General features: G+C 32.2%; 2 protein-coding genes across 3 annotated transcripts; one reads left to right on the forward strand and one right to left on the reverse strand.

The window, feature by feature from the left end:
- The first annotated feature begins 2,137 nt into the window (after window positions 1-2,137).
- LOC133701178 (uncharacterized) lies at window positions 2,138-5,628 on the forward strand. Its single transcript, XM_062125007.1, has 6 exons — window positions 2,138-2,868; window positions 2,952-3,010; window positions 3,593-3,662; window positions 3,747-3,872; window positions 3,984-4,112; window positions 4,979-5,628. The coding sequence occupies exons 1-6, from the start codon at window positions 2,251-2,253 to the stop codon at window positions 5,450-5,452; spliced, it is 1,476 nt and encodes a 491-aa protein (XP_061980991.1). The 5' UTR covers window positions 2,138-2,250; the 3' UTR covers window positions 5,453-5,628.
- A 2,372-nt stretch (window positions 5,629-8,000) lies between these two features.
- Window positions 8,001-10,594, reverse strand: LOC133702398 (uncharacterized membrane protein At4g09580-like). 2 transcript variants are annotated; one of them, XM_062126736.1, is made up of 5 exons: window positions 10,184-10,594; window positions 9,104-9,374; window positions 8,856-9,026; window positions 8,661-8,755; window positions 8,352-8,486 (listed from the first exon to the last, which is right to left on the reverse strand). In XM_062126736.1, the coding sequence occupies exons 1-4, from the start codon at window positions 10,363-10,365 to the stop codon at window positions 8,702-8,704; spliced, it is 678 nt and encodes a 225-aa protein (XP_061982720.1). In that variant the 5' UTR covers window positions 10,366-10,594; the 3' UTR covers window positions 8,352-8,486; window positions 8,661-8,701. The 2 variants fall into 2 exon arrangements, with proteins under 2 accessions (XP_061982719.1, XP_061982720.1); XM_062126735.1 differs by lacking the exon at window positions 8,661-8,755 and having other exon boundaries at window positions 8,001-8,486; window positions 10,184-10,589.
- Between the last annotated feature and the right edge of the window lie 2,844 nt (window positions 10,595-13,438).

The raw sequence follows: 13,438 nt of genomic DNA on the forward strand, positions 1-13,438 counted from the left end.
TTAGGGTCGATTTGGATAGGTATCTATCGGGGTTAGGATAAGATTGTCAATTCTTAATTATGAATGCGTTTATCAAGTATCATGAATTTAATTTAGAAACAAAAGGATATTGCTTATGCTTAATAAAATAAACAAAATGATAAAGTGAGAATTTAATGTTTTTAATAAAAGCAAAAGATAGATGCTAAAGTAAATGCTTAAACAATAAATGAATCATGAGTTGTACAAGGTATGCGTTGTAGTAGTCGCTGGTGAGAAAGGTTGGCGCACGTACTGACAAATGTGTGTTTGTACTAACAAAGTGCAAAGAGGAGAAATAGGTGCTCCTTTTGTGAAACGATCAGTGGTCATGGTGGTTAACATAGTTTTTAAACCCGATTCAATTCAAGATTTAAATTTTAGATTTTAATTGGATTGGTCGGGTTACTCTTTATTTTAAAAAAATTCAAAATAATATCATTTTAATTAAAAAAAATTAACAGGTTGCAACCGGGTTTTTGACCGAGTCATTAAGTTAACCCGTTAAGTCGGTCGGGTCACACGGGTTATTTTTTTTTTATTTTTTCATTAACCTAACTCGATTTCAGTTCCGGATCAGTCAGGTCCCGGATCGACCCGTCAAACTTGACCAAATTTCAAAACTATGGTGGTAAAAACATGAGTATGACAGTATTTTTTCAGCATGACTTTTTTTTTCCCATGTTGGGTTCAATTGGGCTGCATTTAAGGGCTAGTTAGGTCATTTTATCCCTTTTATTTTCCTTTTCTCTCTCTCTTGGTTGAGTCTTCATTGGGCCTGGTTAAAATAAAATATGGGACCAAACAGGGACTCTGTTGAATGAAGTGAAGTGGGGAAAAAAGTGAGAAATAAGGGTTAATTGACAAGTTATAAGAGAATAAACGACTAAATTGAATAAAGATGGAAAAAGTGTTTGGCACGTTAACCTGTGCGCCATCATGTGAGGAAGCTCAATGTATTATGGTGACGCGTGAGGCTTCCTCCAAGATTTGATGGAGGTCATTTTTTATGTCGTTAGATTTATTTTGGTGAGAACCTCCTTCCAAGGCAGTGCGTGTTAATAAAGTCGCTTGGCTATCAATTTTTTTTTTCTCTTTCCTCTCCTTGATTTCCACATCTAATCTCCAAAATAGCAAAGGGGCTTCCATGTTTTTGGATGTAAAATTTGGTCTTCATTCTTGTAATTATTATTTTTAACAATAATTATAGTTTGGTTTTGAAAAATTGATGTCTAATAAACTATGGAATGTTTTCCAAAACTATGTTTACGTGAGACAATGCAAAATAGAAGAAATATATATAAACAATAAAAATACAACATAGAAGGATGAAACTGAAAATATCAAAACTTTGAAAGCTAAAGAAAAATAAATGAATAGTGATTTGTACGTGAGTGTAAGAGTAGGGGGCTAAAGAGAACTTTTTTGGGCTAATTTATAATTGGCCACTTGATTTTTTCTTTTTGTTTTTGTCACCTTGATCCTCCATTTTTAACTTCTCCTTTAACAAAATCCAAGAGATTAGTTATTAATTTGGAGAAAACACCTGTATCACTGTTAGGTTTTGAATAGGGTTGTGTTTTTGTTTAGCTCGTTTTTAGTTTTCTTTTTTTCTTTTTTTCTATTGGGAGTTTGGTTTAATTCTAAATAAAAGAAAAAGGTTAAATATTAATTAAAAAAAAGTCTTCAGAATTAAATATTAATATTTTTCATTCTTTTTCCTCGAATTGAAAAACCTGAAATGATTATGAAAATTAAACTCAATTAGTGTTTGTTTTATGCTATGCATATGGACGGTCTATTTTATTTGAGTTATGTTTGGTTTTTATTTTCACTTACTTGATCATTTTTTTAATTATTTTTATAAGAAAAGAAGGATAAAATAAAACTCAGAATGCATAAACTATTTAAAGAGTAATAGAGAGGAAGGTTATAAGTGTACAACCTAAAGTTTTTATAAACCAATTATGAATTCAAAATAATAACATGGAGGGGCTTTTTTATTATTATTATTTGAGCTGGAATAACCCCAGAAAAGAAGTTCTAATTTTGGGATTTGACTTGATTTCCTAAATTGGAAAACTGATATCGGGCCGTATGTTTAAAAATAGTAACACTTGCATTTTCGACGCCCCACAAAACCTTCCCCAAGTTATAAAATCCCTTGAATCCCAACTCCGCGTGACAGCCTCCCTCTCCCACCACCTCCTCTGCCTCCACTCCAAAAAAACAATGGGCAGAAGGAAGCACCAGGAACCGGAGACTGCCACCACCCAGAACAACATTGTTTCTGCTTCTTCCGACATCTTAAAATTCCTATTCAGCGGCGCCCATCAAACCGCTGCTACCTTCTCCCTTTTCTCCGATAGCAACCCTTTCAAAAGAAAACCCGATGACCCAAAATCCAACGAAAAACCCAGCGCCAATGCCGATATTCAAGACCCTAATTTCAACTGTACTGCAATGAAACTAAAAAAGGTGAAAACCCAAAATCCAAATTTGGGTCTTGAGCCGAAAGAAGAGAGAACGTTAAATGAGAGTGGAAGGAAGAGAAAGAAGAGAAAAAGAGATGATCTTGAGAGCGAATATGAGGCTAAGAAGTACGGTCCAGTGGTAAATAATGAGGAAAATGTGGGTGTTGTTGTTGGCGCGAAGAGGAAAAAGGCTGATGATGCGGCGGATGTGCTGGTTTCAAAGGAGAGTGAAGGTTTTGACGATGAGAGGAAGTTATTAAGGACTGTGTTTATTGGGAATTTGCCTTTGAAGGTGAAGAAGAAGGCACTCATTGAGGAATTTAGTAAGTTTGGGGAGGTTGAGTCTTTGAGGATCCGGTCTATGCCAATTACTGAAGTAGGTGTACTTTGATTCTGATGATTATGGGTTTTTTTTCTTGTTGATTGGTATTGTATTTTGATGGATTTCTGCTTGGGCAGTCCAAGATACCCAGGAAGGGAGCTATTTTGTTGAAGAAATTTAATGATAATGCTGACAGGTATGCTGTTGGTTCTCACAGATGTGTGTGTTTGTGTTACATATTCGGATAGTTAGTTTTGATGTCCATTCTTATGTCTTACTTCTGAAATTCTAGAATTGAACCCCGTAATGTTACCCTATTTGCTTATTTTTCATCTGATGAAAAAATCCTAGCAAGTGCATGTTCCAGTTTACGTGGTTTATTTCAAATTCCTTACACAATCCACGTTACCTGGCTTTTCCATGTCAGAATCTGGAAAAGAATTAATTAGATGTCCGAGCGCACGAATGATCACTGTGAGGAAAAAAAAAAAAGATGCCTTGGCAACTAATTAAAGAGAAACAAGTGAAAAATGTTCACCCTGAGTTATCAGGGCTGGAATCAAATGATGATCCATTTCCAGAGTGTACTTGGTGATATAATTACCATTTCTCAACTTTGAGTTGCATCACTAACAAAAAGCTACATGTTCTAAGTTTGCCTATAAGGAGCTTCTGTTTAATTAAACTTTGTATTGTGATTTTGGTTGATCCTTTATATCTGCTTTTATTCATTTTGATTGCTATGTCAATTTTTGATGAAGAATACCGTGTGCTGCAGTGTTCATGCATATATTGTTTTCAACACTGAGCAATCTGCAGAGGCATCTCTCACTCATAATATGGCTGTGGTATGTTTATGTAATGTTTCATTTCTGACAGTTGGCTAATCAACATGATTTTGAGTAAAATATTATGTTTTTTTTTTATTATAGGTTGGAGGAAATCACATTCGTGTAGATAGGGCATGCCCACCTCGTAAGAAGTTAAAGGGGGCAGATGCTCCCCTTTATGATAACAAGAGGACAGTTTTTGTTGGTAACCTTCCCTTTGATGTGAAGGTAATCAACTGTCCTGTATTTCTCTATGTGCATTCTGCGTACACTCTGTGGATTTGTTGTTGCCTAATTTTGTTAATCTTATCTTGATATGTCTCTTTCATCTGACTGTAGGACGAAGAAATTTATCAGCTTTTCACTGGTGTTAAAGATCTTGCATCCAGCATTGAAGCTGTTCGGGTTATTAGACATCCTCATATAGGTCTGGGAAAGGGCATCGCCTATGTGCTGTTTAAAACAAGGGTATGATGCGCTAAAATTAATGCTCATTTTTTATCAATAATTTTAGCACTGAAATTTATAGTAACGTGCTTCCCTCTGTTTGTTCATGTCCCAACTCTATTTTATCTGATATGCTGTACCCATTGAAATTGATGTTCCGAAGAGCTGCCACTTGTATTCCAAATTTGGAAATATAAGGTTCCTGTGACACTGTAGTCAATATCTTGGGTTGGGTGTCCATTTAGAATTTAAGTTATATATCATGTCGGATCATTAAATACTTTGATTACATACCATGTTATCAGGAAATAAACTAATTTAAAAAGAATAGAGCATATTTCACATAAGTGCAGAGGTGTGGTCTTCTTTTTTTGTATTTTCTTCTCAGATTTAAGGAGCGGGAAACTATGATTTGCTTAAGCAATGGCTGCAGTTAGTTTTTCGGAAGAGTTTTTAAGTCTAGTCCAGGCATGCATCGTTGGAGCTATCAACCAATACTCACTTGTATGAATGCATAGCTTTGTTGGAGTTCGAAGCTTTGACCGTTCTTTATTTTTCTTGCTCTGGGAATATGTTTGTGGATGGCATGTTAGACTGAGCAAAGAGCATAGTTGGGCTTGTATTTTCATGTAGCTGTTCTATGATGAGATGCTCTGAAATGAAAGGATGAAATTTACCTGTTTGTGCGGAATTGATTCTTTTGTGCGTGTTGATGTGTTTGGATTCTCTTTTAGCAGTTTAGAATTGTCTTGTTTAAATTATGGTTGCTGAAAGATTCTCACACTGCTTAAATTTTATACCAATGCTTCATTAGTTTTTATAATGTATTCAAAAAATTCCAGTGTCTGTCCTACAAGGTTAATGAGTTCTGATGTGATGGCAAGCAGGAAGCTGCAAATTTGGTGATCAAGAAACGAAATTTGAAGCTTCGTGATCGAGAGCTGAGAGCATCTCATGCCAGGCAGGATTCTACGCCATCTAAGAGAAGGAACTCATTTGCAGGAGAGACAGCTAATTTGTCAAACAAGAAGTTGGCAACAGATTCGAGGACTCCTGATCGCAACAACAGGCCAGATACAAAGGCTGCCAAGTCCTATCAGGGCTTGCGTGCTAGCAAATCTGTTATTGAGAAGAAAGTCCATGCTCCCGCAAATGCAAAACGCAATGGAACAGCTAAGGTGATATCTAAGACTCAAAGAGAAAAGCGTCAGGAGAAAAGGCCAGCTGTTGCTCTAAGAAAGGCAAAAGCTACAGCACTCAAGGATGGTGGTGCTTCAGGACCAGCCAGGAAAAAACGCAAGCTAGATAGCCGGACCCCAGACACTTCCAACAGAAAGAAGAAAGCCAGGAAATTTGGGTAGGAAGAGGAAGAAAAAGCCTTCGTATTATGGGCAATACCTAAAAGTGCGATAGAGGGCCCTTGGCTGCAGCTTTTACAGTTTGAGCGATACATTTGTTTTTTTTTAAATAAACATTTTAAATTGATATTTTTTATTATTTTAATACATTATATTAAAAATTAAAAATTATATTTTAATCTATTTAAAAAAAACATTTTAAAAAGTAATTTCTATCTTATTTTTAAATATGCTCTTTAGGTTGAGAGTTGATGGCCAAAACTAAAATTAAGAAATAATATATTATCCCAAAACAGCCACAATTAATACATTATTAATAGCATTGCTCACCATGCAAACTTTTTTTCTTGGTCCTGTAATTTTTTTCTCATTTTTAGTTTAGTTTTCAAACTTTATTTTCATTCAATCTGTCCCTTAAAATTTATTTTTTCATAGTCATAAAGTTTTTCATTCTCTTTATATTGTATGTTATCACGTAGATGTTGGATGGCGTTCAATGAACAATTTTGTATAACTTAATTTCTAATTATTCTAAAAAAACAACATTGAAGGAACAAAGTACAAAGTTGACATACAAAAATTCTTTTTTCATGTTTACTGTTCTAAAGGTAAAAATAGACTTTAATCCTTAAACTTTTTTTTTTATCTTTAATCTCTTATGTTTTTTGAATTTTTCATTTTGGTATCAATTTTTTTATGTTTTAATCTCTAGATCTTGAGATATAAGAGAAAAAGTTATCGAAAAATTATTGGATAAATAAAGCTTTTGGGTGATCAGATTTCGATTGTCAATAACTTTGATTTTTAAGAGAAGAACTCAATAGAGTTGGTTTCCATTTAATGATGTTGAAAAAAGTAGATTGAAACTCATAAATTTTTTAAAATTTGATTTGGTTTTTAGTTTTCAGATCGATCATAATGTTTTTTTGTCAAAAACCCTAGAAATACAGGTTGATAATAATAGCAATTTTATTGAATAAAAATAAATTGACTTGCGAGACCTAATTGAAAACAGCAAAAGAAAAAAAAAAGTTAATGAATCATACTCGAGAGAAGAAGAAATAAAAGCTCCTTGAAGACCTACTATCACTCCTCCATGGGCATTGCTTCATAACCAGAAAGAGTTTATCAAAATAATTCAAACACCATTATGAAAGGCTCCATGTCAACGTCAATAAAGAAGAAAAAAAGGGAAAAAAAACTCACATGCGTTACACTTGAAAGGAGGGGAAGCCGAGACAAATCAAACCCTACCATGAAAACCATAGTATGACCACCTCATGATGTCTCATGAGAGGCCCAAATGATGCAGGGACAATTCACATGCTAGTGTGTTTGCTGAACATGCTATCCGAGTTTTTTTTAATAATATCTATATTAAATTAATTAACAAAGAGCTTCTCTAACAATCTTATTATTATTATTATTATTATTATTATTATATAAAATGCAAAGGCCCTTGAACCAAAGTTATTAATACTTTTACTGTAAAGGAAAATATGTTATTTAATTATTTTAAAAAAATAAAATGACAATAAAACCCTTAGAGCCAAGCTTAGAAAGTTTTGCTTTCAAGGTCGAGGAAGTAAATTTTATGTGTTGAAGACATGTTTGCAGACCTTCTTGCCCCCAATCAAATTGTATATGACTTTTTACCATTTGAAAAAAATCATTTTACCCCTAATGATTTTATCATCACTTCACTATTATAATCCATAAACATTTACCTCACGAGCTAAGGTGTTGAGCACTTATAGATTTCTTGTAATCCTTTTGGATATTTATTTCAAATACTTTCAGTTTTTATACAATAAACAACATAGCTAAAACAAGATTTTTTTGTTAAAAGAAATATATTAATAAGAAATGAGAATTTATACTATAAAAAATATATTTTGAATTAATTTAATTATTACATTTCTTTAAAAAAATCTAATTTTATTGTGATATAATTAAATAAAAAAGATTGTAGAGAAGCTCACAGCACAATATTAAATATCTTCATGCGAGTATATTTTCTCTTTCTGCGCATTAATAACTTTTTTATAATTTATTAACTTGTATAATTTTTATTCTATTTCATTAAACACACAGATCAACCTTTTCATTTAGTCTATTAAATTAAATGCACATATCAACTTTTCAATTTTCGATTAAAATTCTTTGTGATGCCAGAAAACACTTTCATAAAGCCTCCACATTCATAAACAGCAAAGTTACGTTCAGTGTATTCTTAAAGATCATTTCAGAAACTCTTCACATGCATTCAGTCATGTAATTACAGAAATAATAATATTTCACTGCCAATCTCTCTCATTTTTTATTCTATAAAAAGCAAACTTACATTTGTTGTAATCTAAAAAACCTTTCATGCACATTAACTTATTTCAAGAAACTTTTTACGTACAATTACTCTATTAATTTTAATTCTTTGTTAACTGACATCAACATTGACTTGATTTATTATTCACATTTTTAATGATCAGGAACAAATATCATTCTATTTAAATCCTAAATCTTACATACAGCTGAAATAAACAACATTTGCTGCTTAAAAAAGTGGACAGCACCGACTGGCATAAACCCTGCAACAGGCGTAAAAACTACAACATGTCTTGCAGAAAAAATGCACATATGCTTGAGATTGATGACTTTTTTTTCTAGGCATTCAAATTATACAGGTTATCACCAACCCCACACCTCTAATCCAAATAACCCCAACAGGAAAATGAACTTGTGCAAGTCAGGCATCCTCCCAAGATCATCTCTGTCATCCGCAGCATTCACAAGGGAACCCACAGGCAGGGACAGCTGTGTATTGCATTTAGCTGCTATACAGAAACAACGTGGCACCGCAATGGCTGGCTAGGTGACTGAAGACGCATGTACAACAAGTGTTTAGGGAACATTACTATGATTTACTCTTGCTCATTAATGTTGGGGTAATTGAGATGATCCCGATAAGGAACAGAGTGGCAATGGAGTTGAAGTCATAAAGGTCCCCTATCGATTGCAATTCTCCAAGTGCTATTCCAGCCTGCAAGTTAACCAGGCATCCGATATATTTAGAAAGCAGCAATGGCATATAAGTTTTTCATTAATGACATTCTACCTTTCAAAATTAATACACACTTTGCCCAGAAGCTTCGCACCAATTCCTACCCAATTACCCTACATTGCATTTGATATTTAAAACTTAAAGACCTCTTACACTGGGGTATGTTTTGTAGAACATCATGAATGCGATCTACATTACATTAAATCCCAAGGAGCGTCGGACCAAAGCTCATTGAACTTCATGTGATCCTAACATGTAAATTATGCATTTTACAATGGCATTCACTCCAGATATTCAATAATGCACCAAAATTTATATATATAAACCTATACTCTGCGAGTAAAATACCTTAACAGTGACATAAGCAGCAGGAATAAGTCCAATCAAGGTTGCCAGGAAGAAAATGTGATAAGGAACATCAACTATTGGTGAAGCAACATTTATAAATGTATTTGGCAAAGTTGGGGTTAGTCGTAAGAAAAGCATGTAGTTCAACAATCCTCCTCTTCTTCTAGCCACCTGATAGTGAAAAGAAACAATTTTATCACAATTTTCCATCAAATATAAACAAATGATAAACAGGAGTCGAGGTTCACCTGCTCTTGGAAGAAACTAAGTTTGTCAGGCCACAAACTAAAGACAAGAGGCCGCCCAATTAGTTTTGACAGAAAATAGCAAGAAGAAGCACCAGCAGTGGCTGTGAACACCACCAAAGCTACACCTTTAAGTACTCCAAAAAGTGCCCCAGCAAGCAATGACATAAAAACAGTCCCGGGGATCATAAAGGTCTGCATGAAAATGTAGACCACACAGTACCCCACCAGAACTTGTGCGGTGTAGTCAATTGTATAGGTCTCAAGGTGATCCCTGCAAAATAGCATCCACATCATACTATTAACATAAGGCCAGGAAACATGGAATTCCAGTAATTTGAAGAAAAGTAAATGCGATGAGCAAATCAAAGGAAATATAAATATTATCTTTCGGTAAGAAAAAATGACAGAGCCAGTGCAGATTTCCAGTAATATTTCAACCAAGCCTTGGCGCCTTTAGATCGCATGAGATGTACCACAGAGGTTGAGGTTTCAAAGACTCATTTACCCCAAGTGAACAGCTATGTCAAGAACATTACAAACAAAATCCAACAATACTTCTCACCAGCTCAAGTTCCTATACAATAGATATTATACAAATTCTAAGCTTTGGCCCAACATGCAAAGCAACAGAAGTTCATAAGTAGACAACCTGCATATGAAGGTCTGAATGTAATGAACCTTCCACAGATCCTGATTTGAATAATCCAATTGGGTTGTATCCACATGACGAATTATACCCCTTTTTCATATCAAGCCAAGCAAAGCAATACCTTGATACAGGCAAGTGGGGGAAAATCCCCATTTCACTTAAAAAGCATGGATCTTGATTTTGCTTTTGTTTTTGTTTTTGTTTTTGTTTTTATGGCAAGAACACGATTGGTAAAACACAGTCAGCTCTGCCTGTAATTTCAGAATTCAGACCCCAAATGCAATGAGTAGAACAAAACAAATGAAATTAAATAATTTAAAATGTAAAGCAATTTTCTTTTTAACCCTAAAAAAATATGAAAATGTTAAAACAATTCCAGGCAACAGCAAAGGTAGATATCAATTAAAATGAAAAATAAAGAGAAAGAAAACCTGAGGATTTGAAGATCTTCGAGGGTACGAGGAAGCTTGAGGAAACTATAGTCAGATGCAGGCATGGTTAGGTAAACACCCAAAAGACACAAAACGAATCCCAACACAACAGAGGAAGCAGCACCAACTTCCCAAAAGCTCAAAGGAAATCTGGATCCCACATTCCCTCCTTTCCCCTTCATCTCTCACCGACTCCCTTCTTTTCTTTTGCTTTCTCTCTCTTTTGATTATGATTTTTTTAATTTGAGGGAGGGGAGGGAGGGAAGGAAGGGAAGGTTTAAATGAGTTGGAGCTGCTTTGCTTTTAGGACACTCCTTTCCGTTTTGTGTGTTTTGAGTTGCGGTTTCTATCTCTCTGCCTGTAGTTCTTATCTGATGACATTGAAAGAGAGACAGAGGACAAAGAATATTCGTTGGCGAGAGATCTGGGACTGTTTGGAAATGTTTTTGAAATTATGTTTTTAAAAAATTAAAAAAATAAACTATATTAGAGTTATTTTGACATGAACCAATTAACTTAATAAGTTTAAAGGTAATATGGATAACTGATAAAAATATAATTTGGCTTTAAAAAAATCAAAATAACATCTTTTCAAAAAAAATATCGAGATAATAACATATTGGATCGATTCAAGTTTCATAACTTAACTCGTCAAGTTTCATAACTTAACTCGTCAAATTCACAATTTAGGTTATGGACTCCCCTATATTTAACAATTTTATCTTTAGATTATTTTGATTTAATTATATGATAATAAAAATAGATACCTATAAAATCAAGTAAAAACCCAATATCAAATTACGATAACTTAATAAAAAACAAATCAAAATAAATTATGAGGATCGATTAAAAATTAACAAAATATTATAAAAAAAATTAAGAAAAAAAAACAATAAAAACCTGAGTGACTCAATCACTTAGGCCTTTACAACAAAGTTCAAGTGCATAAGCCTACCAACCTTGGCTTATATACCTCGGCCTTTACAAAAAAATCTTTTTTAAATGATCGGTATGTCGTTCAATCCATATTTTTTTATATTTTATATAAAAAAATAAGCGATAATGTGTCGCCCACTTGCCTAGATTTCGATTATAAAAGGATAGCCGGGAAATCAAGGCCAAGTATTCTAGTTTGGAAAATCTATTTTTTCGTGTAGTGTGACCCAAAAACATCTAATAAATATCTTAGCACCTAAATAAATCAAATTTTCAACTCAAACTTCCTTAAATTGCTTTAAAAAATCATAATGAAACCAAAAAAATCTCTTTCTACCTTGATCTATCTTTTCAAGCAAGTTGAAGGTCTAAAACCAACTCCATGTAAATCATTTTATTGAATGAAACACATCGACACTAAATTTATATTTTTCTTTCATCAGAATGTGACCAACCGGTGACTTTCTATCTTCTTCTTTATAATCTGATGACTTTCTATCTTCTTCTGAACTTTCTTTCTTCTTCCTTAAACTTTGTGAGTAAAAAATAAACAAAATAAAATTTCCATGAAGTCTTAAACTTATAAATAAAGAATCATTATTAAAGTAATTTTATTATTAATTATAAATTAGTTATTTGGTTTTAAAAAACAAATTAATTTTATTTCTTTATTATGAAAACTAATTTAATAGTACTATGGTTTTGAAACTGTCAATAAAATAATCCATTGATGTTTCTGTCATTAAATTAGTTATAAGTTATTCTCATTTAGACCTCATTTATTTGATGAAAAGTTGTTTTTTTTAAAAAATAGTTTTCATAAAAAGTAAATTCCTAAAAAACGGATTATTTTTTTTATATTTAGCAATGTTGTGGAAAATGAATTAGAAAATGTATTATAGTATTTGGTTATGTTATTAAAAATGAGTTAAAAGATAACTTATTGATGTTTAATTTATTTTTTCAAGTTTATTAAAAGAATAGGGACCAGATATGAAAGATAAAGAAGCCAAATAAAGATAAAATTGAGAAAGAAATCCAATTTGATAAATTATTTCAAATAAAACAAACATCAATAAAAAAAATAAGGACTAAATTCGCCATATAAAAAATGATAAAATTAAAAAAAAATCTAATTTCATAAATTATTTCAAATAAAATTAATTAAAAAGGGATAAGAGAAAAATAAATAACAATAAAAAAAATAAGAACCAAAGTTGATATAAAAATCAAATTAAATCAGATTCTAAGAGAAATTAAAAAAAAATAAAAAAAAATGATTCAAAACAAAATATATAACAATCAAAATATTAATGATCAAATTTGATATAATCAATAAATAACAAGATATTTTTTACAACTTCTGAAAAATATAACCCATCCAAAATAAAATGAAAATATTTTTCTTAAAACTAGACTAATGTTTTTTACTAGAAAGTATTTTTTATCGACAAACTTTTTTAATAATAAATAAATATAAAAAAATTAAAAAATAATTTTTAAAAAACTAATTTTCATAAAACAAACAAGATTTTAAATTATTTTAATTTAAAAAATACCTTTTCTAGGCTCTATAATAGAATGAGAGGTACACTTCTTCCTCTCTTAATTATCTCCCGCTCCTCTCTATTTTTTTTCCCCTAAAAATCATCAATGAATCTCAGTTTTTGTCCTCCCTCCCTCTCAACCCTAACCTTGATCGAACAATACCTATTTATTAATAATGTCAACTCAGAGGGTAATTGATAGTAAAACGAGAGGATGATCCAATTTTTAAATGTCAATTGCATTAATGGGAAAAGCGAAGCTGAGAGGATTTTTTTTATGCTCTGTTTGGTAGTGCGGTAAAGAAGTATTTTTCAAAAATTTTGAAAGTTTTTTTTTTCTTTGAATTACTATATTTTTTATGTTTTTAAATCATTTTAATATGCTAATCTCAAAAATAATTTTTAAAAAATAAAAAAAATATTATTAGCATGCTTTTCTAAATAAAAAATATTTTGAAAAGCAACAGCAACCACACTTCTAAATACCCTCTAAGTCTAAAAAAAACAAGGAGGAGTTGTATTATTATTGTGCCGATGGAGTATGCGGCCACGGGCTCCGACGAGGTATCGTTGCTTGCGGTGGTGTTGTTATCTATTCTTCTGAAATGAACTCAGCGATAAAGGATAAGTCTAAGAGTATTAAAAGATGAGAAGTTGCCAAGATGGAAACCATTGACTATGTTAAGAGATAGATGAAGTATCTTCTAATCTTTGACATATTATTTTGTTTTTTTTTAATGCCTTTATGCTTCTCCTTGTTCTTAAGAAATAA

Source organism: Populus nigra, chromosome 8 (genome assembly GCF_951802175.1).
Source record: "Populus nigra chromosome 8, ddPopNigr1.1, whole genome shotgun sequence".
NCBI lineage: Eukaryota > Viridiplantae > Streptophyta > Magnoliopsida > Malpighiales > Salicaceae > Populus > Populus nigra.